At 36.1% G+C, this 25,667-nt stretch overlaps 1 protein-coding gene across 3 annotated transcripts in view; it reads left to right on the plus strand.

Annotated features, from left to right (window-relative positions):
• The window catches only part of LOC131036464 (uncharacterized), a 130,204-nt gene extending 105,287 nt beyond the window's left edge, over positions 1 to 24,917 (plus strand). The window contains exons 5-7 of one of the 3 annotated variants that reach the window (XM_057968357.2): positions 23,563 to 23,617; positions 23,712 to 23,831; positions 24,054 to 24,917. In XM_057968357.2, coding sequence (XP_057824340.1) covers positions 23,563 to 23,617; positions 23,712 to 23,831; positions 24,054 to 24,115 — 237 coding nt within the window. In that variant the 3' untranslated portion in view covers positions 24,116 to 24,917. Of the gene's footprint in view, positions 1 to 23,562; positions 23,618 to 23,711; positions 23,832 to 24,053 lie in introns of those variants that run through there. The other 2 variants (XM_057968358.2, XM_057968359.2) reach the window with 2 other exon arrangements.
• The last annotated feature ends 750 nt before the right edge of the window (positions 24,918 to 25,667 follow it).

The following is a 25,667-nucleotide window of genomic DNA, read 5'->3' on the forward strand; positions in this document are numbered from 1 at the left end:
TTGGCCTGTGGAAGCAAAATCGCTCTTGTCCCTCAGCCAGGGACCAGGGCGAAAATGATATTTTAGGCATTCTGGTTATTAATTTGTTTCATTTGTCTTGTGCAGGGTCGCCAGGAGATGCGTTTGAACGCGAATTGAAACCTTTGAAGATTTTGAGATTTGAAAATGGCGAATTTTTTGGAGTTTTAGGACAAATCGCTCCTGTCCCTCAGTCAGGGACCAGGGCGAAATGTCTTGTCTGAACCATTCTGACTTCATTTTGATCAAGCTAAAGTGTTAAGGACATGATGAAAGGTGAAATCAACATGATGGAGCGTCCAGACTTAGTCATTTGCAACGAAAATTGAACATTTGCCCTCAGGGACAAAAATCGCTCCTGTCCCTCACTAAAGGACCGGAGCTTGAAATCCAAAATTGCCTTGTCCTTGAAAGATTTGAATGATTTCGCGATTTGAGGAAAACAAAAGAAGTACATCTTATCAGTTGAATATAACTTGAAATTGCCATCATGAGGAAAATGGACCATAGAAGCAAAATCGCTCCTGTCCCTCTACCAGGGACTAGGGCGAATTTTAGTGATAGCTCCCGTCCCTCTCCAAGGGACCAGAGCGATTTTTCTTATAAGACAAGTTTTGGGCGAAGATCAAGTGACTGTTAAGTTTGAGGCAAGCAAAGGAGGCGTAACGAATCCATTGAAGATAATTTGAAGATTGCAAGACGCCAAGTGAAGCTCATATTGTCCTAGACGCTCCTGTCCCTCTCCAAGGGACTAGAGCGATTTCTTCCTTAGACAAATCTCTCGCCAAGTTGAGACGAATTCCATGTCAAAGATGCATGAAGGAGAACATAACGAGCCCATTGAAAATAAGTTTGAAGGTTGGCAAAGCACGAATAAACTTATAAGTGAAAGTTCGCTCCTGTCCCTCACCAAGGGACCAGGGCGAAATCAAGGATATTTAATATTCCCTCCAAGTTTAAATCACTCCAGACTAAGGTACAAGGGGGCAATGATGTTTGGAACGCCTCGAAGAGAAATGAAGTTGCAAAGACTGCAAAATGTGATGAAACTACCCAAGTTCGCTCTTGTCCCTCTCCAAGGGACCAGGACGAAATAGTCAAATATGCTTAAACTTTGAAGGCCACTTTCGTTTCATACGTTCAAGAGGGAATAAAGGACGTCATTTTACGCCTTGAAGACAAATTGATATCAATACGATGGAGGATTTGCACTATGGACCAAAGTTTGCTCCTGTCCTTCAGTCAAGGACCAGGGCGATATTCACTAAATTGGCCATTTCTTTCAAAAACCACGTCAAGGCAAGGTCGCACAAGGTCACACAGGGTCGAAAATGTCTTTGAGAAGATGATATGCAAGGGACCAAACGTCAAAAAGTGACCAACTTGAGCAAAGATGCAAAATCGCTCCTGTCCTTCAGTCAAGGACCAGGGCGATATTCATTAAACTGGTCATTTCCTTCAAAAAACGATAGCAAGGCGAAGTCATGCAAGGTCCGAAATGTCCTTAGAAAGGTGATGAACAAGGAGTTAATGTTAAAAGTTGACGATTTGGAGCTAAAATACAAAGTTCGCTCCTGTCCCTCACCAAGGGACCAGGGCGATATTCACTTAAATATCAAATTTGCTTTGTAAAGGGCAAGTGAGTATGCGTGGAACGAAAGAATAAAGTTGTTACTTGCCTGGTGATATAAATTAGTGATTAAGGAGGCAAAGATCAAGGAGTAAATACAAGATCGCTCTTGTCCCTCACCAAGGGACCAGGGCGATAATGATCTTAAGAAGCATTCATCAAAACATTGAATTGATCGAGCTCAAGGTCCCCAATTAAGATGCCAGTTTCAACGTGGAGGAAGTGGCTTTGAACGTAAAAGGCATGAAAATCAAGATCAAGATGCTAAAGCGCTCCTGTCCCTCTCCCAGGGACCAGAGCGATGTGGTTTGTACCCTTTCACCTCTCATGTTTTGGCGCTAACACCATTTTCAAATTGTATTAAATGCTAAAATTCGATAAAATTTGAAATATTCAATTAAAATGGGCATTTAATAAGTGCACACAAGACATTTAATTAATTAATTTTGCCTTTAAAAAATCGAAATAATTAATTACAAGGCATTCAATTAATTAATTATTAATTTAAATAAAGAAAGAGCGCTTGGGTTTATTTTAAATGTTTTGCAAAGTCGGCCTTGATTTTTATTTAAAGTTTGTTTTTATTTTGCCTTATTTCCAAAAGTCGGCCTATGTGCAATTAGAGGGTGAGCGCCTATATAAAGGAGATGTGATATCTCATTTCAAACCATCATTTTATCATCCTTTCATTTGTGATTTGGAAGACAAGGAGAGGTGCGAAATTCCATCCAAGGGGAGTGCGCATTTGGTTTGAAGTGAAGCGAATTTGCCATCATCACGTTGAAGACCCCTAAGGTTGGCGAAGTTACTAAGGAAGGTGTTCGCTTGGGGAGGATCGCATTGATACTTCAAATCTCGATTTTTGCCTAGGCGAATTTCCTTATTTTGCTTTTTTAGAGTTAGCTCGCGAGAGAGGTATGGCGAAGTCTTCCCTTGTCTTGAATTTTGAATATTGATCTTAAATTTTGAATTTTGAAATTTTGAATTTCCCATAGCTCAATCGAATTTAGGAAATGATAACTCAAAGACTTATCATGAAGTTTCCTAAATTCAATCCTTAATCTAATCTATGTTTATACATTGCAAAATCTATTACTTATTATGAAATGTTGTGTAGGTATCAAGATGGCGACTCCCAAGCTCGAAAGATCTACAAGTCAAAAGATTCTTCTCAAGGAAAATCAAGCCAGATCAAGGACGGTCTCATCAAGGACGATCAAGCAAAGATAAGGGCAACCTCCTCCAGTCTAGCATTGATAAGGGCGACCTCTTCCAATCCAGCATTCCAAGGCGAGGTACATCAATCATCTTGCAAATCAAGGACAAAAGGGAGTTAGAACAAGAGTTAATTAAAGATAGCTTCTCAACGACATCAAATTGAATATCTACCAAGCTACAAGTGTCAGACGAGGTGACATCCTAGTCATCACTCCTCCAGTCGGATTGGTCCACCTCAACAATGTCCAGGTTCAATGTACCTAATTCATAGAAGGTGGCACAAACTCCGATGTACCTACCCTAGCTATCCATTGGTGGAAATTTCTAGAGAAGACATGTGTCCAAGCAATACAATTTTATCATTGGTCAAGCATTAAATGTTATGTAATGGTTGTAACAAACCCTAATTAGGGTTTAGGTGTCATAATCTTGGCCATTGATCTTATTTTGATCTGGACCGTTCATTGTAATTGAGGATGCTATATATACCCTCATTTCTTTTTCATTTTGGAACTAGAACTAGAAGAATTAGAGATTAAGGAGAAATTAGAGAGATTAGAAGCAAGTTGTTTTGTAGCAAGATTGAGCTTTGAAGAAGGAATTTCAAACAATTGTTGTTCATGATGGCTTTGAGATCAATAAAATATTGAAGTTATGGTGTTTTATTGCAATTCTCGTGGTTATCTTCATGGTTGTTCATTTTCTTGAATCATTCTCAATCAAAGTAGTGTGTTAATTCGAAGGACAAAGTGTTGGACTTGATCTTTGGTAGGATTCGCTTTCCAAACCACTAGCTTCTTGCTGATTGTAGGAACGCCTTGCGTGGTCAACTGGATCAACTTGAATCACTTAAACTTTCAATCATTGTTGTATCTTGGACATGTGCTTTCGTGGTAGTGTTTATGATCCTTGATGAATTGAAAAATCATTTGTTACCTTAGAAGATCGCATCAATTTCAATTGAGTTGTTACTTTATGGCAATATTGAAGTTGGTAGAATCCTGCCAAGTCTCGTCCACATTGAGTCATTCTTAGGGTTAGATTAGACTAGATCTCTTGCAAGCCCTACTCTTTTGATCTTTTTTGAGAGCTTGTTAGTATTAGGAAACCCTGTTCCTGCAGTTCGGATTTGGCGTAAGACCCCTTGATGAAACAGCAATCACAACGACCACTGGTGCTTGTCCACACGTAGAGACCCTACTTAAAAGAACATTGAAGTCACCCTAACTGATCCTTCTTGCGATATCTTCAGAAGTTAGAGATTTTATTCAAGAGAGGATAAGGTACCCTTGGGTATTTTATTCTGTGTATGATTGTGTACAAAATACACGTCAACAGGTCCCGACAACAAAACCAGTGCTAGCAAGAAATATGAGGGACACAGACCGGAGTTCTGAGCCCTAGTGATTTTCTAGAGTTGTAGTCGTTATAGCCTAGATTTAGTCCTATTTAGGAAACATGGAATTTTATTTGTGTAGAAAGTTAGTTAATCAGAATAAGAACATACACCACGTATATATCAAGATTTCAAAAGTATATGCATTCATTTATATTCAAGTGGTACATAATATATATCCTTATACTCCATATATTCTTGTATACATTCCTTATATCTCCTTATATTCTACCATCTGACTTCTATGCATTTCTACTGTATATTCTCTCTTTCTTCACCCACTACTGGTGAACGTATCTCCTGATATACTTATATCAACAACATGAGATTTGACCCTTACAAAATATCCCTATCCTATATTCTATGTTCCAAATCCCATGCTCCATGGACGTCATCCAATAAGATGCAGCAAGATCGTTGGATGTCTATCTGGTGCCTATTTCTTGCCAACAACCTTCATCCATTTTTCTTTTGGATCATAAAGACACCTTATCTGCACTTTCTATGGCCATTGCTCTATTATACATTTTTGCATATGATGGTGGTACAACTCACATCTTTTTTCTTGATGAAGGAATATGGCCTTCAATGTTATCTTTTATTAAATTGTTTGTTGATTCTTTGTTTTTTTTAAATTTTTTACAAGTAATTCCTTTAGGCTACAATTTTAAGTTCTTACACTTTCATTGTTCCCTTGCGTAGTGTTGTAGATTTCTACCACAATTTATGATCTAAATGTTGTTTTGAATTCATCTTTGAAAGCCTTTTGTGGTTTCTCCCACATATTTCAGGAGGTTGATTCAATCTTTGTGTACCAATTGATGGTCACACTTCTCAAGGTGGCTGGAAAGGACCATAGCCAATATGGTTTGTTGTTTTGGCCGTTTGTTGCCGAAATGGTTTCATAAGACTGTGTTTTATTGGATTCGCTTGTTCATCTTCTATAAACTTATGTAGCTTCTACCTCTCTACACTGGGCTGTCATGGTGGAGTCACCATGGTTTTACCTTGATGCAAATTTAGTGTTTGGAACTTGCTTCTTAGAAGGTTGTAATTTAGATATTTTGGTGCTCCTCTAACACTCTTGAACATGTGGGAATCCTTTACTCTTTGCAATTTCAACGTTTCATTTATCTTTCAGATTCTCTTTCCTCTTCTCCAACCCCTTGCCTTAAAATTTTTGTCTTGGTTTCATCTTCTATTAACAAATATTTAATGCTTTGAAAGTTGTTCTCTTATGCTTCCTTCTCTTGATTTGTGGAGTCCTCAAACTTCATCTCCCAACAAGACTTTTCTTGTAAAAGGGAGGTTGTTTTGATTTGTTGTATTGAACTTGGATTGCAAGGTCAATTCATGCATCTGAACTTGGACTTCAAGGTCTAGCTATTTCCACCCATTTTTTTCTCATATGATTGTTTCTAGTGGGTTGAATGTTTTGATGTCTTTGCTCTTGAGTCTTCACTATGGCTTCAGCTTGCATTTAAAATTTGGCTTTTGAAATTAGGCTTCAACTTTGAATTTACACTAATGGAGTTACTTTGGCTACCTCTTGTTGTTTTCTTCTCTGCTATCTTTTCTCTTCCAACCTTAAAAGATTGTTTGATCTTGTGAGATTTTGTCAAGATCAAGAGCTCAATGAAAAGTACAATAGAGAGACAAAATAGATGATAGGAATAAACTGTATTCTATCAAGATGAAAATACTGATCAACTGTATCATCAATCAATACATACAATGTAGATGAGGCCTGCTTATATAGGCAAGTCTATATGGATATGTGAGCACACAAACATGACATGTGGCTCAATGAGAAACAAGGGTAAGTAGGAAATAGGTGTGGTACGTAGGAGAAACAATAAAATATTCCACATGAGGTGGATCACCCACCGAAGGTGGAATTATCACTTCACAATAAGTGGTTATGATAAGTAATAACAAGATCACACCATAAAAGGCGGAAATTCTCCTACATACACACTCCCAATGTGGCACAAATACCCAAGTGTCTCATATGCAAACTACTATGATATGCATGTACCTAAGTAAACTGAAGGTGTAATAATATCCAAGATGAATAAATAATTACACCAACACCCCCCCTTAAGTGCAACTTAGGGGAATGCACTTAAGTCTACAATGCAACTAAACAAATGCAAATGCATGCAAACCAATGCAATGAAATCTCTCACAAAGCGGGGAAAGAGAGAAAAACCCAATGGGAAAAAACCCTCCCCCAAAAGAGAGATGAAAACTATATACATAGAACTCTCAAAGAAGCATGAGAAAGACAAAACCCCATGTGAGGAAAAAGTCCCCCCCATATGTGAGAAGAAGAGAGACTAGGTAGCCCCCCCACAATGTAGAATCTGCACCAATGGTAGAAGCTTGAAGATGTATGAAGAAACTGCTCCATGAACGTCGAACAATGTTCCTCCCCTTGGGAAGAAACAAAACCAATGGTGTATCCATGAAGTCTCCCCAATCATGAAGGGAAGATGTAGGAAAAAAACTCATGATGAATGAAGTCTCTTAAAACTGCTCAAGTGTCCCCATGTCGATGATGAAAGATAACCCCCTCCAAAGGTGGTGAACGACTCCACACTGATGAAAAAGGCACTCCAAGATCTAGTGGACATGAATGTAGAACAATATCCAAAGACTCACATGTCTCCTCTAAGGATAAAGAGACTTCCTCCAACTGTTGTAGAAAAGTATCCACAATCGTATCAACCTCGAAAGAATGATCATGTAGAGAATGAACAAGTGGTTCAGAGTGTTCCCTCATAACAATCGAAGAAGGATCATCCTCATCAAAGAAAATATGAATATCATCAATGATGTCTCCCAAATCTGCAATGTAGGACTCCACAAATAAACCTGCAATGTCTGTCAAGTAGTCACCCCAATCAACTGAAGCTGGAAGACATGAAATATCCTGCTGCACTGAATCACAAGAAGGCAAAACTATCGCACTAGCTGCATCATCAAGTGCAATAGGTGGTGTGATATCAAGAGGAGATGAAATGGAAGGTTTAAGAACGGGGTCACATGTGAGAATTCCCAAGTTCAAGTACCCATAGTTCTCAAAATCTAAATCATCAAGAGGAGAATCCACCTCATCAATAGGACCAAAATGTGAAAAGGAGTACAATCGAGATGCATGATCAACCACCCCAGTCGCAATGATAGCTCTAGTCTCCAAGTCTCTAATCATAACTGAATCAGGTGTGAACTCCATAGTTTTCCTAGTTGCCCCATGTGTGATTTGATAGATGGAAAGAAGATTGTTTGTCTAGTGGGGTACACACAACACATCATTGAAGGAGTTATCCCCAATGGCAATAGATCCTTTCCCAATCACATCCATGTATGTATGATTGCCCATCAAAATTTGCAGCATGTGGCAAGGCTCAAATGAAGAGAACCTAGACTGCGAAGATGCCATATGATGAGAAGCCCCTGAATCTAGAAGCCATCTCCCTGAATCATGACTTGTAGTAGCACAAAGAGCTTGTCCCTTTCCTTTATATGTCCCAAAAGAGTGATCCTTTCCTTTATCCTTTTCCTTGGAAGAAGCCGATGTAGACATTCTAGAAGGCAAATTGATTTTGTTCTTCTCAAGAAGATTCTTCAAATCATCAATATTCTTCTTGTAACAATGATGTTCATCATGTCCTGACTTCTTGCAATAGGCACAAAAAAGATTGTCCTTATATTGTTTCCTCTTAGGTGAGGATGTAGAATCACCTTGTTGTGGAGAGGAGTGTGCTCCGTCTTCTTGTGGTTTTGACTTAGGTTGCTTTTGATTCTTGCCTTTTCCTTGATTGCTTTGATTCCCTTTATTAGCCGCCAATGCTTGTGACTTTGAAGATTTGAGAATCCTCGTCTTGGTCAACTTAGATTGCTCAAGTATCAACATCTCCGTGAAGGCATCAAATGAGGGAGAAGTGTATGAGGAACCTTGAGCTAACCTATGGGTGTGAAAGCTAGATTCAAAGGCTGCATACTCTGAAAGACGTTTGTCCAACAAGTTATAAACCAATTGAGCATCTTTTTTGTCAATGCCACAATCCTTTAGCTTTGCTCTTAGCTTATTTGCTTTTGTGACATAATCTTGGATTGTATCAAAATCCTTGGGATCCAAAGTTGTGAGTTCACTATCAAGCTTGTAGCCCTTAATCTCATCAACTTGACCATGCAATTTCTCATAAATATCCCAAGCCTCTTTAATTGTAGTACACTTATCAATGTGAAAAATGAGGTCATCTGATACATACTTTCTAAGAGTTCCAAGTGCCATAGCATTCTTAGTGAGCCATTCAATTTGAGCATTAGGATCAGGTGGTGTTGTAATAGTTCCATTTACATAATGAATGAGTCCTTTTTCCATTAGTTTACTCCATGCCTTTATCTTCCATGATGCATAATTATGAAGAGTTAAAAGTGGAAATTTAGGAGAACCCATAGCACCAAAATGAAAAAGCACAAGATAGAGAGAGGCACAAGCACACAAGATACCCCCCAAATTACTCAATCAAGAACCCTCCCCCTCCCCAAAATAATGATTTAATGATTTGGCACTTTATACTTAGTGCGTATACAATGGGCCACTTGCAAAACAAGGCAAGGTGGACTTCTGATTTCAACTTTACAGCTGCCTCAAATAGGCTAAAAGAGACTCCAAACAATACCGCAAGTGATCTAAACTGAGATCCAAGCAAAATACAAGTACCAAATAGGCCAAAAATGACCAAATACTGAAAGTATAATTTCTACTCAAAATCACTGCAAACTAATGGCAGATTATGAAAGTAGACGAAAAATTATGCACTTTAAAAAAAAAACGGCACCTGAAAAGGAGGTCGTATGACGCCAAACGAATCCTCTGAAGTTGCAAAATCTAGGATTAGACAGGTACAGTCATGAAAATCTGCAAATTTTGAAAAATCCGTCCATCAAAATCAGAAAATTCCTCCACCACTGGGAAGAGCACGAAATTCTAGCTCATTTCAAAAAAAATTGCACCAAAATAGGTGCAAAAATGAGCAAGATATAGCCATTTGAAGTTGAATTGCAATTTCAAAAATGCAAATGAGAGGGGGTCCACAAAATTTTCAAAATACTGCTGATGCAGTGCTGACGTCAGCAAATGACGGGCTTAAATTTGATGTTTGTCTGGCCATCAAAAAAACTTCACCCCCCCTGCATGGCTGCCCGTACCGTACAGACTGTACGCGTGGCGCTGACCAGGCTGACACGTGTTGGATGAGGTGTCTTTCTACGTGGAAGGTGACTGATCCGTACACCTATGTGGCAGTGCTGACTATACAAAGGTGTTTTGCCCACGGGCTAGTGGCCACCTGCCACATGGCGGATGTGGATCCCTGTTGAACATGTAAAATATTTAAACTATGATAATGACAAGGTTACCAGGAGATGGGGGTACTTGGGTACTTCGGAGACGGGTACTGGTACCAGTACGACAAATTCTCAAAAAAAGTAGACGGGGGGTACTTGGAGACGACAAATTACTTTTTTAATATAATTTATAATTTTCAGTAAATATCATAACATAGAATTTTGAAAATAAGAATAGTGGAAAAGTTTAACAAATCAATATTAACTTTCAAGTTTAAATACACATATGTCAAATGTCATTGTGTCAAAAAGACTGAAAAGTTCATAACTCACACTACATATTTGATATTTCATATTAGTTAGCAGCATCATTACAAATTGAAATTCAAAAACATTGATAGTTTGATGCTGATACACAAACGAAAAACAGAAATCAGAAATCTATCATCTACTATGCTATGTCTGGATCATCCATATGAAGGTCCTCAGCTAGGATGGTCTCCAGATACGCATCACTCTCTAACTCAGGTTCCTCTGATGGTAGTAGAACTGGGGGCAATTCAATAAGGCCATCTGGTTCAACCGCTTCATCCCCCATGGCTGCAACTCCTCCATCATCAGGTACAATTTGGTCCCATTTTGCTGAAGGACCCTCCATGTAACCAGGATCAACACGAGAGAGAAGACGAAGTGAGCTATGAATGTAGACCAAGTTCTCTGCTTTCTTTGACCCCAATCGGTTCCTCTTTTGTGAATGAATAAAACCATAAGTGCTCCAATTCCTCTCACAAGATGAAGAGCTAGCTACTTGTGAGAGCAATCTGATTGCAAATGATTGCAATTCAGGGGCTTCACCTCCATGGTTCCACCACCACTCTAAAGAATCTTTCTTTGCCCGCATATCATATAAAGCTTCCACTGAAGAGAAATCACCTTGCCCATGTGAAAACTTATTCCATTGAGTCCTTATGATTGAGGCATCCTCATGTTGACCATAAATCTTTTTTACTGCAGCCCAAAATCCTTTCATTACCTCTCTATCCTCATGTGGAGGCCTCTTTTTGGTCTCTTCTGTATTATGCCATTTAGGTTTTAAGGCATGGGCAGCACAATGAAGGGGTGTGTTGAGTTTGTTCCATCTTCCATGTAACTTTTCTTCTATCAAAGGATATAAAGAAGAATCTTTTGCATCAGTTATTTTATTTACTCTTTCACACATGGAATCTATTTCTTCATAAACTTCCCCAAACTTGGCTTGTCTGAGTCTGTAAATTTAATCACCTCACATATGGGCCTAATAAAATCAACAACAAATCTCACATCAGCCCAAAAACGGCCATCAAGGACCAAACCTCTCACCTCAACTGCAGTATCTGATGCAGATTGCCTCCAAGATGCCCATGCATCACTAGCAACCGTGGATCACAAAGCTCCTTTGACTTCACAAAGGCAGTCAAGAAGAATAAAATAGGAAGCAAACCGTGTATCAGCTGGTTTGAGAAGTTCCACCTTGGCAAACGTACGATAAATGGCTTGTGTGTGATGATAGTTACATATGAACATCTGTATTTTTCTGCCCTTTTCTATGAGGTCTGAAACCCATTGGAACTTGCCAATATCTTTGAGTGCATTGTTCAACGAATGCACACAACAAGGTGTCCAAAATATATGCTTGTACTTGTTTTGCACCATCATACCTGCTGCTTTACAAACAGGGGCAGCATTGGTAATAACTTGGACTACATGTGATTCCCCCACCTCCTCAATGCTGTCACATAGCTGGTTATGAAGAAAATCTGCATTCGTTTCTTGCCCTGAACAATCTATTGCCTTCAAAAAATAAGGCCCTTTGCTACATGTCACCATGACATTAAGTAGTGGACGATTTCTAGCATCTGTCCACCGATCCATCACTATACTGCAACCTTCTGTAGACCACACTCTCTTCATTGGTGCAGTTTGTTGCTCTAATCGAATTTTTTCCTTGTCAATTAGAGTTGTGCCGAGCTTTTCAGATCCAGGTGGTTTATACCCAGCTGGTCCATTATTGATAGCTTGTACCATCTCTACATAGAAAGGTGAGCGAGCAGCATTAAACGGTATTCCATTTGCATAAAAGAAGCGTGCAATTGTTGCATCAATTGCTTCTCGACCTTGCACATCAAATAGCCTTCCAATGGGGTTTGAGATGCTAGTATGTGGTCTCTTGTGAGACTCAGACAGTTGTGCTCCTACAACACTAGAAGACACATCTACCTCTGGCTCTCTAGTTGCTCCTGTGGTTGAAGCATGAGAGGAGCTCATATTGTAAACTTTCCCATCAGCCCTTTCTTGCTCCCTCACAGTGTCATATCGTTTTAACTCATTTGTACAAATTTCAACACCGTGTCCTGGTTGGTGAGGAAATGAGCCTTCACCCTCGTGTAGGTACCTTTCCATCCCAATGGACAAAGTTTGCATTTAATAGTGGCTGTCCCCCCTATTCCTTTTGGCCCTAGGACACGGTCAACATACTTCCACAAGGGGTACAAGCCTTGTTCCCCCCCCCTTGACATTTTGCAATCTGCAAGCAACAAAACAAAATAAAAATTCAAAAACTATTACGGATTACCATGTTTGATGTTTTAAATTTACTAGATTGTTAAAAAAAATTTAAATTTGTTATTTTAATTTATATAAGACAGTTATAAAACTGTTAAAATTTGTATCAGATAGTTAGAATAAAAATGTATCATAATCATACTTTTAAATTTATAAAATTATAAAATCTATATCAGATTGTTCAATTAAAAATTTGTATCAGATTGTTAATTTCTTAAATTTGTATCAGTCTGTGAAAATTGAAATTAAAATTGTTAATTTTATAATCTGTTAAATTTTTAATATTTATTTTAAATTTTTTAATAAATAATAAATGTATAATATTAGTATATTACTTATTAGTATCACTTAATAAATAAATAATACTGTATAACAGTAGAAGTAATACACAGTAAATACTAAAACTGTATTACTATTACTTAAAGTTAATAATAATAAATAAATAATACTAATACTAATACTGTATAAAAATTATAGTAAATACTATTCCAAATTTAAAAAATAAAAATGAACATTGAAAACATTAGACAAATAAAAAACCCAGAAAAATGCAAATCGAAACTACAAATTAAAACTGCAATGAAACGAAACCTACCTGAATCAATGGGAAATTGCAACGAAACACCTTCCTCGCGATTTTTTTCAACTGGGTCGTATTTTTCTCCACCTACGATTTAGCCTTACATTTCCGTTTATGTTTAGCGCTTAGAGTTTTGCGGGCTGCGTTTGTAGTGTCGCGATTTAATTTTGAGGGCTGCGTTTTTACTTTTAGTGTCGCGATTTAGGTTTAAAACTTTACAGTCAACGAAAGCCTGCGATATTTAGGTTTTTGTCGTCCTTTTTCCAATGCGACTGTGACGCGACGGGGCATGGTTTTTAATAAAATCGTTCTATAGTGTTTTTCTGACGGGAGATGCCATATTTTCCACGAGAGACGCAGGAGACATTAGGAGACGTATCTCCAATGCATCCTTCTCAGAATGGCGCCTCCAGAGACGTTTTGGAGACGGGAGACGTGTACCAGTCTCCGAGACGCGTCTCAGGGGTCTGGAGACGCGTCTCCCGGTAACGCTGGATAATGAAATAATTAAATTAAATGATTTTAAGAATCTAAACTATAGAAATATTAGAAAAATAACGAATTTACACAAAACACATGAATTTACATGGGGAAAACCATTACTGGTAAAAAAACCCCACAAATATAGCATCTATATTATAAGAACACAACTCGAGGAGACTTCTCTTCAAATTTCCACATGCCTCTGCAATAATTTACATAAGTTCAACAATATTTCACACCACCCAAAATGGTGAGGAATCCTCCCTTAAATATAGGGAGAAAGGTTGGTAAAATACCCGAAAGGGTAGTTACCATACCTTTTCAATAACAATCTTGTTTACAATTAATAAATAAATAACTTTTAATAGTTCTTTAATTTATTAATTATTCACAAGAAATGTTGAATGCTTTTTCAAGCACTATGATAAAACATTATATATTATAAGAGTTTGACCCCTAATAATATTATGTTCTAACACTCCCCCTTAATATTAATAGGGGACAAATACGGTCAATTTCTTTACAAGAAAAACATGAAGTACCCCAATGATGCAGGTCTTCTTGACAAGGATAAATAGGGACACAAATATATAAATAGGGACACAAATATATGCCAAAATGAAAATCATGCATTCTGGACTACATTAAGGTCATTTTGTCATAATTTATAATCTCAGTGTTCTTAATAGATGCTATCTAAAAAGGTCTTATAAGATTTTTGTTGGAGTCCCGGGCCTCCTCAAATCAGCCTCTCCCTAGGTTCATAGTGCCCATAGGACTTAGTACAATGTGCCCGTAGGTCTTAATACAAGTGGAAGATTTACAGAGAGAAGATTTTACAAGCAGCTTGTAGGACTTATGCATATTACATATAGGATCTATCCATTAGGAGGTGACATTGCCATGTACACTCCCCCTCAATGGAAGCTCCTTGAGGCCAAGCATTGATCTAAATTTGGAGAGTTTTGCACTGCATAATGGCTTTGTAAAAATGTATGCAACTTTATCTTCAGTTTGGCAATATTGAAGAGAAATATCTCCATTTAATACTTTCTCACGTATGAAGTGAGCTTGAATTTCAATATGTTTAGATCTTTGATGATAAACAGGATTCTTAGTAAGTGCAATACAACTTTGATTATCACATAAGAGTGTGGTGCTAGGACTGGATTCCATTTTAATTTCTTTTAGAAGTTGGTTTAAGCAGATAGCTTCTTTAGCTGCTTCAGAGGCACTTTGATATTCAGCTTCTGTAGATGATAGTGCTACAGTTGCTTGTTTTTTAGAACTCCATGTGATTGCACCTATTCCAAGCTTAAACACATATCCAAAAGTGGATTTTCGATCTGTGAAATCCCCTGCAAAGTCAGAATCACAATATACATATATATGTGCATTTTTAGTATGAGAATAATAAAGACCAAAGTTAATGGTTCCTTTGATATACCTTAAAATACATTTTGCCATTTTCCAATGTTGAACATAAGGTTCTTCCATAAATCGAGATGCAACACCAACTGCATAGGAAATATCAGGGCGAGAGATAGTTAAATAAATTAGGCTCCCAATTAATTGTTGATAAAGAGTGGAGTCAAATTTCTCACAAGGAGGGTGAGCTTCAAGTTTGATGTACCAATTTAAATAGGGGTAATAGATGGTTTGCAATCAGACATATTAAACTTTGAAATTAAGTTTTGGGCATATTTTGCTTGAGATATAATGATTGAATGATGATCTTGAAAAATGGACATTCCTAAAAAATGATGAACTCCTAAATCAGTCATTTCAAAGGTAAGACTTAGTTTTTGTTTATATTTTAGTATTAATGATGAGAGACTACTTGTAATGAGTAAGTCATCTACATATACTACAATAATAACTATATGATTTTTTCAAATCTAAAAAATAAATCATTGTCAGATTTACAACTAGAGAAACCTAAGTTTTGAAAGAAGTTTCTTAATTTAGAATACCATGCTCGAGGAGCTTGTTTGAGCCCATAAAGGTATTTTTGAGTTTACATACATGGCTCTCTTTATTTGTTTGTACAAATCCTTGAGGTTGATGCATATATATTTCTTCTTGTAAATCTCCATTCAAGAATGCATTTTTAACATCCATTTGGTGATTTTCCCATCCATTTTGAGCAGCTAGTGCAAGAAGTAAACGAATAGTGCCCATTTTGGCTACTGGTGCAAATGTTTCATCATAATCTATGCCCTGTCATTGAGAAAAACCTTTGGCCACTAATATTGCTTTATATTTATCAATATTTCCTTGAGGATCATATTTTATTTTATAAATCCAACGACAATGAATAATATTATGATTATGGGTTTGTGGAACAAGTTCCCATGTTTTATTTTTTATGAGAGCATCATATTCTATTTGCATGGCATTTTTCCATTTTTGATTTTCATTGGCTTCTTCAAATTTTTGGGGTTCAATTTCATATAGTGTCATTAAGGCAAAATACGTGTGTTGACTTCTAGTCATTTTAGGAAGAGAAGGTTCTACATTTGAATCTTGAATTAAGGATTGAACCCACTCAAGTCTTTTAGAAGGTTGTACAAGATTATCATTAAAGGTTGATTGATTATTTTCTTCATAATTTGATGTTTCAACAATATTGTTAATTGAGTAGGTAAGGGGGATTCTAAGATGTGAATATTTCGACTTAGAATAATATCTCTCTTTGAGGGATCATAAAGTCTATCTCCTTTTGTATTTATTCCATACCCAACAAATATACATTGAATAGATGTGGAGTCAAGTTTTTGTCTCTTTTGTTTAGGGATGTGAACATATGCAAGACTCCCAAATATTCTAAGATGAGAGATATTAGGTTTTTGATTTGACCATTTTTCTAAGGGAGTTGAAAGATGTAAAGATTTTGTAGAAACTCTATTTAAAATATATATAGTTGTATTCATAGCTTCAGCCCAAAGAAATTTTGGTGTATTATAAGAGTGCATTATAGATCTAACCATTTCTAAGATGGTTCGATTTTTTCTTTCAGCAACCCCATTTTGTTGGGGAGAATAAGGACATGTTAGTTGTCTTTGTATCCCACATATTACACAAAAATTGTCAAAGTCTATATTAATGTATTATGTTCCATTATCGGTTCTAAGAATTTTAATTTTATAATTAGATTGATTTTCAACTAAAGTTTTAAATTCTTTAAATTTAGAAAGAACTTCATCTTTCTTTTTAAGGTAATATCCCCAAATCATTCTAGAATAATCATCGATAAATGTAAGGGCATAGAGGGATCCCTTAAGAGAAGGAACTTGAAATGGCCATGGTTAGATCACTATGAAGTAATTCTAGGGTTTTATATTGCATTCAATTATGATTCTTGTTAAAGGGTTGTATATATTTTTTTACCTAAGAGGCAACCTTTACAAGCGTCTAATTTATTTTCAATTTTTTGGTAATCCAATTACAAGATTATGACATGACATTTCATTTAAGCTCCTAATATTAAGATGTCCTAATCTTTCATGCCATAATTGTGTTTCATTTTTTATTTGTGTAGATAAGCAATTTTCTTTTGAAGTATTATTAAAAATAAAAAGTCCATCTTTTTGAATACCTCCTGCAACAATGGTTTTATTTTGATCTTTAATGTACCATTTATCTTTTGTAAGAGAAAGTTTAACATTACCTCTTCTTCTTGAATAAGAAGAGGAGAGTGTTGATAAATCAGGAAGATCATCTTCATTTTGATACTTAAGAGTTTAAAATGGAAATAAAATTTCTAAATCTTTCATGGATGTTGATTTGTATTATAAAGTACAAAAGCTTATCTTTTATTAGATCACATTTGCATCCATCCAATTGAGATTTAATATTTTTTATCTTGGCAAGATAGTTTATTACTTTTTCATCCCCTTTCATGGGAGTTGTAAATAATTCTAAAATTAATTTAATTATTTTTGAAAGCCTAGATCCTTCATGCATAGATTCTAATAATTTCCAAGTTTCAGAAGGTGATTCTATGTTCCCAATGTGTAATAAAAAATCGTCTCGTACACTTCTTAATAAAATTGACAATGCTTCTTGTGATCTATTATTAAAAGAACTTACAAGATGGTTAATATTTCTACTTGTAGGTTGTTTTTCCTTGCCATCCACAATGTCCCATAACTTCCTGGCCATGAATTCTGCTTTTATTCGAATCTTCCATATGGAGTGATTATCTCCACACAACATGTGAGCTTTATCAATTGTGAAGATATGTGAGCCCATTTGAAGAATTTGTAATAAAATAACCTGTGAGAAGTTTTGATAAAAAATATATTAGTGCCTTATTTTAAAAAAATTACCTCTTTTTTTTTGTGATAATTGTTTGATATTAGAAATGTTTGTGAGATAAATGAATAAAGTATATATGAAAAATAATTTTAAAAAATAAGATAACAATTTTAATATTATATATGTAAATTTTAACCTTTTAATAAGAGAAGAAAAAAAATTCTCTAAGTAAAAGGAAGGTTTTTAACTTCATGGTGAATAAAGAATAAGCAAAAATAAAAAAGTTTAATTTTGTAGTGAAAAAAGAATAATCTTTAACTCTGTAATGAAATAATATAGTTCGCTGAAAAAAAAAATATTAATATACCAGGAAAAAACCGTACAATATACCAGGAAAAACGTACAATATACTGGAAAAACTGTACAATATACCAGGAAAAAACCGTACAATATACCAGGAAAAAACCGTACAATATACCAGGATAGGCGAAATTTGTTCCTTTACCAAATATAGCTGAGTTTATACTCAAAATTTATGGAAACGGCCTCCCGGACTCAACCGTGATGTCCAAATCGTTGTAGGACGCCCCCAAAAAATGCAGATCCCCAAATCCGAAAATTGAAGCCTCCAAAAATGACTAATCAAAGAAGCCCTATAGGTTCTGATACCATGTGAGATTTTGCCAAGATCAAGAGCTCAATGAAAAGTACAATAGAGACAAAATAGATGATAGGAATAAACTGTATTCTATCAAGATGAACATACTGATCAATTGGATCATCAGTCAATACATACAATGTAGATGAGTCTGCTTATATAGGCAAGGCTATATGGATATGTGAGCACACAAACATGACATGTGGCTCAATGAGAAATAAGGGTAGGTAGGAAATAGGTGTGGTAGGTAGGAGAAACAATAAAATATTCCACATGAGGTGGATCACCCACCGAATATTGATTGTAATTAGGAAGGAATAGGCGGATTCCAATTGCCTTAGGAATATTGGAATCCGCTCAAAGGGCTGGCCCCTTCTTCAACATGTAGGGCTGGGCCCTATACCTCACGACACTCCTTAAACCTCACGCCACACTCAACGTGTTCCTAAATAGGGCCGACCCTATTCCATCAAGGCAATTCGCTAAAAGGGAAAATAATAAATAAAAGTTAATTATAAGGTAAAGCTGACATAACTAAGACTTTGCTCCACATATAAATAAATGACAACTTCACATTATTATCCACTCACAAGATCCTTCTATGCAAAACATACATCTGCCTAAATGCGAACTTTGAAGGAGCAATATTAGCGAATTATATCTGTCATTAAAGGTGCAAATTTCAAGTGCAAATACCATCATAAGGAGGGCGAACTGATCTAGGTCCAAGGTGCTAAGGTTGCAGTCCAGTCTCAAGCAAAGGTGCAGACTTAAGATGCAATAAAATGCAGATCTAGGGTGTGGACCTGATTGCTGTTTGATGTGTTAAAGGGGACAGACTTGAAAACTTGATGCTTATGAAAGTGCAGATTTGTTGAAGACCTTATCAGCCCTAAGTGCAAACATCTTCAAGTACTTGAGATAAGTGTTGTAATCATTATATGACTATAATCCATAATCAGATCTGAGGATCTTTTCTGGTTGGGTTTTTCCTCCTAGGAGGTTTTCCCAGGGTAACCGTGTCTTGTTCTTATTTTTTGTTGTTCATTTCTATGTTATGCCTAAATCTAGAAATCTCTAAATCTTTCAGCTAATCAACTTAGTTAGAAACTAAATTCTGATTTCTGAGTTTATATTAATTTGAAAGTATTAAAACCAACACCGAAGGTGCAATTATCACTCCACAATAAATGGATATGATATGTAATAACAAGATCACACCATAAAAGGTGGATATTCTCCTACATACACACTCCCAATGTGGCACAAACACCCAAGTGTCTCATATGCAAACTACTCTGATATGCATGTACCTAAGTAAACTTAAGTAAGGTGTAATAATATCCAAGATGAATAAATAATTACACCAACAGATCTCTTGCTCCAGTCCCTAATCACTTTGGGATCTCACTCTACCTTGATTTGGGTCTAACCATTAATTATTGCTAGTATGGGGCTAGTATTGTTTCTGTCTTCTTCCTCTTGATGGCTTATTTCTTTGTACCTTGAATGCATTTGTTGCTTGATGTCTTTGCTCTTGACTATGGCTTCGGCTTGCATTTGGACTTTGGCTTTTGAAATTAGGCTTCAGCTTTGAATTTACACTAATGGAGTTACTTCAGCTACCTCTTGTAGTTGTCTTCACCACTCTCATTTCTCCACCAACCTCAATAGATTGTTTGATCTCTTGCTCCACTCCCTATCCACTTTGTGATCTCACTTTACCTTGACTTGGGTCTAAGCATTAATTATTGCTAGTATGGGGCCAGTTTTTGTTTCGTTCTTCTTCCTCTTGATAGCTTATTTCTTTGTACCTTGAATGCATTTGTTGCTTGTGTACCTCATGATCTTGTTTGGCTCACAGGCCTTGCAAAACTACAAAGTGATTGGCAAGGATTTGGAGAAGATGATCAAGGGGTGTGTCCACTTCTACAGTCATTGCCAGGCTGCCCCAAATTGTTTCTTGGGTCCATTCATCTTCTTTATGAATGTTGTATTTGATCTTTATTTCCCACAAATACACAAGATTGTCTATGAGATCCTCTTCTTTTTGCTGGTGATTGCTTTATTCATTTGGGTTTATTGCTTGTACAAAATATTCGACCAATCACCAAAGAGTATTTAACAAGATCAGACTACCTTTTCCTAACTATGAAAAGACTATCTAAACTACGTGACAGTAACCATAGAAACACAACTATCCATAACCACTAACAATTGACTCCTAACAACTACCTAGAAGCTGCCAAAAAATATGGTACAACCAAATTGATAATGATGGAAATACAGTTGCCATTGATGTCAAAGGGGAATTAACATCAAGACAATTTGTTATTGATGTAAAAGGAGTTTTAATCACAAAATATTTATTGAGTTTTAAAGATAAATACTTGAATTTGAAGGGCTGGCCAACCAATGTATATTTGGTTAATTTTGTGGCTGGCATCTCAAGTTTCCCAAAGCAAATTAAAATTATTTATCCTTCACATTGGGCAACCTCCTTGAGAGATTGCTGCCCTTCGTTTAATTGCCCCTCTTTGGCAATTAAAATACATTTATTTACCTGCAAAAGCTGGCTAAATTATTATTATTATTTGGCTGATCCCCTTGGTGAAATTAAATTAAAATTATTATTTTCAAATGAGGCCGACCTCTTGGGTGAAGAGGCATGATTGGCGTATAAATAGAAGATGAAGTTGAGGTAAAGAAAGCAAGCAATTAACAAAATATCCTTCCCAATTTTAGAGCAGAAATACATAATTTATCAGCAGTTTTATGAACCTGATTTGAAGAAGGTTATAATCAGATTTATGGCATATTTGTAGCAGACTTTTCAAGTTGATTTATGCCAGATTTCTAGCAGACTTCTCAAGCTGATTTGTAGTAGACATATAGCAGACTTTTAAGGAGATTTATAGCATAATTTAGAAGACATGTAAGGAGATTTTATGAAGAAGATACATATGATAGTCATGCTTTGAAGAAGCAATAATCAAGAAGACGAAAGTTTTATTCATTTGGAGTCCTGATAGAAGAGATTTGCATCTCTTGCTAATTTGGTGCTTAGTGGTGGGGATTAGGCACTCCAGTGGGTTGGTGCGTACAACGATTTGTAAAAAGAAATTTATTGTTGGCTGGATTTGGACAGTAGATCCAAGCAAACGTTTGTCTGTAGTTTTCTTTCGAAAAAAGTTCCACGTAAAGCTTGTCTCTTGGTTGGTAGATCTTTTATGATTGCTTTTTCATAGTTATTGAATTTTAAAATAAGCAAAAGTTTATCTTATACTGTTTCACCTGTCCTTTTAAGTGTGTGTGCTCATCAGATAAAACGTAACTGTTGGTGCTGAAAATAAGCCACACCCGGACTGTCGATGGATTGGTTCAAGAGGGACCAGTAGCTCAGTGGTCGAGCACTCCAGCAGCGTATGGAAGGTCCTAGGTTCGAGTTCTAGCTGGTTCATGTCTCAACATGGTATCAGAGCTAGGTCCAGGCTAGGAGGCCCAAGCACACGAAAGGTGTGGCTTAAAGGGGGGTGTTGATGTTGAAAATAAGCCACACCCGGACCGTCGATGGACTGGTCCAAGAGGGGCCAGTAGCTCAGTGGTAGAGCACTCCAGCAGCGTATGGAAGGTCCTAGGTTCGAGTCCTAGCTGGTCCATGTCTCAACAGTAACAAAAGCATTTTATGCTAACTACATTGTGCCTAGTTGGCGATTCCATCTCTTGTTTGAGGTTCCTTCATTTATCAATCTGCTTGCTGCTTTTTGCCACCAATCATCGGTCTAATCATGTTGCGAACAAAACTCTCCAACCACCTCTATTTTCATGAGAATTCTTTCTAAAATCATGGTCTTATTAATTCCAGGTGCATTGTCTTGGATTTCCATAAGATTGTTTATCAAATATTTTGAGTTTTCCTATTGTCATTGTAGTCAACACTTGGTCCTTAATCTTTTCCTCTATTGGTCTGCACATGCATTGCCACCAATCACTATTACAATTATTGTATGAAATGAAGGACCCTCCCTTCAACTGGATTTTGCCTTGTCCATGTCAACATTACCTGCAAACTTAGACAATATCATTAAGGCACTGTGTTACCCAAAATTTTGGGGATATCATACCAAGTTTTTAAACAGTAATCTGAAGTCGTAAATCTGAAGAAACATGAATCCATTTTAAGCATTGTCCTAAAAGCATTTATCCAAAATTATGATTCTGAACACCTAATTGGAGTATATGTATACCTCAACTGTACCTGTTGCTACTTAGAGTTTAGAGACGCTTCTTCAAGAGCTTGTAGTAATTCTCTGCAGCAGGGTTCTTCATCTCCTATTTTGGATTCACTTGTTCTCTTCTTGCTACATCATGCTACTCACTTGACACAGTTCAGCATCAGCATTGAGAAAAATGAGCAACTTCTAGATTGATACATTTTGATTCCTTTCTACATTGCACGAGTGGGAATTCAACAGTTTGACAACTCCAGTTTCCTTTCTTCTGAAAGGAAGATGCTGCATCTGTTGCAGATTGACGTACTATAGCATTTGCCATGTTACATTCACAGAGAGAGAGAGAGAGAGATTTTCTATAAATTTAATCATAATTGCTATCTTAACTAACTAATGATTTTGAAAATCATTAGTTATTATACACATTATCTTGCACAAATACTAGTTAAATAGTTTTGTCAGGTAATAATCGTGTCATTCGGATTTTAACAAGGCAAACACAAAGTCAACTTCATAATTTCCTAAATCATGATGAAAATAACATTATTCTTAACATATTTAATAAATAGTCTGAATTCATTATCTAAGATCATTATCCTGATGCACAGTAGTCTGATACTTTATTAATTTGGGTCATTGTCTCCTTTCGATGTTGATCCAAAAACATGAATGTGAATAAACATTAATCTGAATACCTTACCGTTAGATCATTCATTAGAAAATAATAAAATATTGTCTTAGACACAGTCTAGATCATGGGCACCTTACCTTACCCATTCCTCTTGAAAACCCAAGACTCTAGTTGGAAGCGTCTTTAGGAGATCTGCTTACTGGGCTGGGTTATCTGCTGTGACAATCAAAGGATATTGTATCTTTTGATTTTTTTGCGATTCTGTACTAATTGGTGCACATGTATTCCAGTGTTGTTTATATCTGTTTGCTTGTTTGCTTCAAAGTTAACTACATATATATGTGCTCGTCGTTTCTCGTATGTACTTGTTTGATTGTTTTATCTTTCCAGTTTTGAGAACATGAGAAACAATATTCATGGATATTTTGGCCTTTTAATAACTATCATATGATTCTTGTAGTCACTTGTGGTCTAAGGTTCCATTGTAATTCATGCAGAGGAAAAACTGTGCAGGTTGGATAGATGACTTTAGATATGAAGAAAAGCAAGAACGTGATTGTCTTATCAACCCTTGCATAGAAAGAAATCAATGTTTTCTGTAAACCTTGTTCTCAAATTTGGTCTGCAATTGCATTTTTACATGCAGCTTCAAGATTATACAAAGCCTTCATCCGGAGAAACAGAGATCAAGTTCCAGTTATCAAGAGATACATTGGAGGCAATGTTGAGATCTATGTACTATATAAGAGATCAGTTGTCAAATGCTGTAAGTACACACTGAATTGTTTTGCTTTTGTCATTTTAATGTGAAGAAGAGTAAACAGATCACATTTGTCTATTTAGTATCTACATTTTGAATCTGAGGTTGTCTTTATTAAATTCTTTTTCTTTAATGTAAAGAATTATAATTTTCTGGTAGGGCTGTATTACCAGTAAGTGTTTTCAGAAAAATGTGAGGCTCTCACTATATCTGCAATGGATCTTTCAGGCTGCAGCTCCAAGTGGACCAGTACTCAAGAAGCCACGTCAGTAGCATTTTTTCGTCTTTAAGGTCTTTCAAAACAAAGTCCACTTCGCTAAGCCTAACAAAAAACCCCATTCACAGCACCAGAACGACTTGCATTGTGAGTTTACAAGAATGGATAGCACATATAGAACTAGAGTAAAACTTTATATGTGAAAAACATCAGTAAAGATATCAAGCTGCGATACCGGATACCGTGATTAAATATTTCAAACAGAGCTGAATTGATAGATTCTACTGATTATTTGCAACAGTTTTCCAAGGCTTTTAGCATCATAGTTTTGCATTTACAAAAAGGCATTTCAAAGTTTTTAGAAAAACGAATAAAATGAAGCCATAAAGATGAAATTACATTTTGGGATGCAAAAAGATTTAATGTACAAGCATGCCTAGAGATTCTTCCAATAGAAGGGCAAGGAAAATGAAGTCCAATGTTTGCTTGAAAATGTGAAGCCTATGGAGAGTTCACCTCTTTACGGTTCGCTCCTGAATTTTTTTATATAATGCTAGTCTGCTGGCTATTAATACAAAGGCTTTGGAGGAGTCCAAACGTTTAAAATAATTGAGATAAATAAAATTCAAGATAGCAATGTTGTATTCAAAATCCCGACGGTCAAGTATGTAGCCTGATGCTGTAGCCTACATTTGATGTTACATAGAGCATGTTAATTGTTAGTGATTGAATAGTACTAGCATATCTGATTGAGCTTGAGCTTGAGCTTATTTAGTTTCTCAGTTTGATTTCCCTGTGTACAGAATGTATATTATGAAACGAGATGTTTGTATGATTTTTCTAGATGATATTTAGTAGCCCAAATGTTTGGTATAGTTGAGGTGATGCCCAAATATTAGTTATTCTATTTGTTGCATAGTCTAAATGGTAATTATTTGGTCAAAATGCTTATTCAAGGAGCCATTACATGGAAGCGAAAAGTAGTAAGCTATGCTTGTTTTCGAGTTTTTGGGTTTTGCAATAACTTATTTTTAGAATGTTTTAGTTAATTGAATAAAGCTGAAAGAATTACAACAGAAATAAAATGCAGTCCAAAGAAAAGGCTGCACAAGAAAAAGGACCATTTTGAGAACAACAAATCATCAAAATAGCTTTTGAACTTCTAACTTTTATATTATTGTTAAAATTGAAGTGGAGTCATGGTTGATAATTGTTGAATAATAAGTCAATAAGCAATTAAATCATGGCTTGTTTGCTTGCTTAATTTTCTTCTTAATCTTTCTATAAGATGGCATTTGTTGTATAATTATTTTGTCTAGTAAATGAGGATAGATAACATATGATAGAAGATTGTGGCCTGATGAAATATATTTGACTCAGAGCCCTTTCTTTGATTGAAATGGAAACTTTAAACCTTAATTGGCTTGGGCAAAATTTCCATCCCTAAGAAAGGAGTACGAAATCAATCTTTTTTTTTTTTTACAAAGTATGAATTCGTCTTATACTGCTGTTGATACTAAAGGAGATATATAACACAAATGAATTCAAAGAAACTAAAAGAATCCTATTAGTGATACAATGTCATTTTTGAGATCATTTGAGAAAGAATATTAATTGTGATAAGC

Source organism: Cryptomeria japonica, chromosome 7 (genome assembly GCF_030272615.1).
Source record: "Cryptomeria japonica chromosome 7, Sugi_1.0, whole genome shotgun sequence".
Taxonomy (NCBI): Eukaryota; Viridiplantae; Streptophyta; class Pinopsida; order Cupressales; family Cupressaceae; genus Cryptomeria; species Cryptomeria japonica.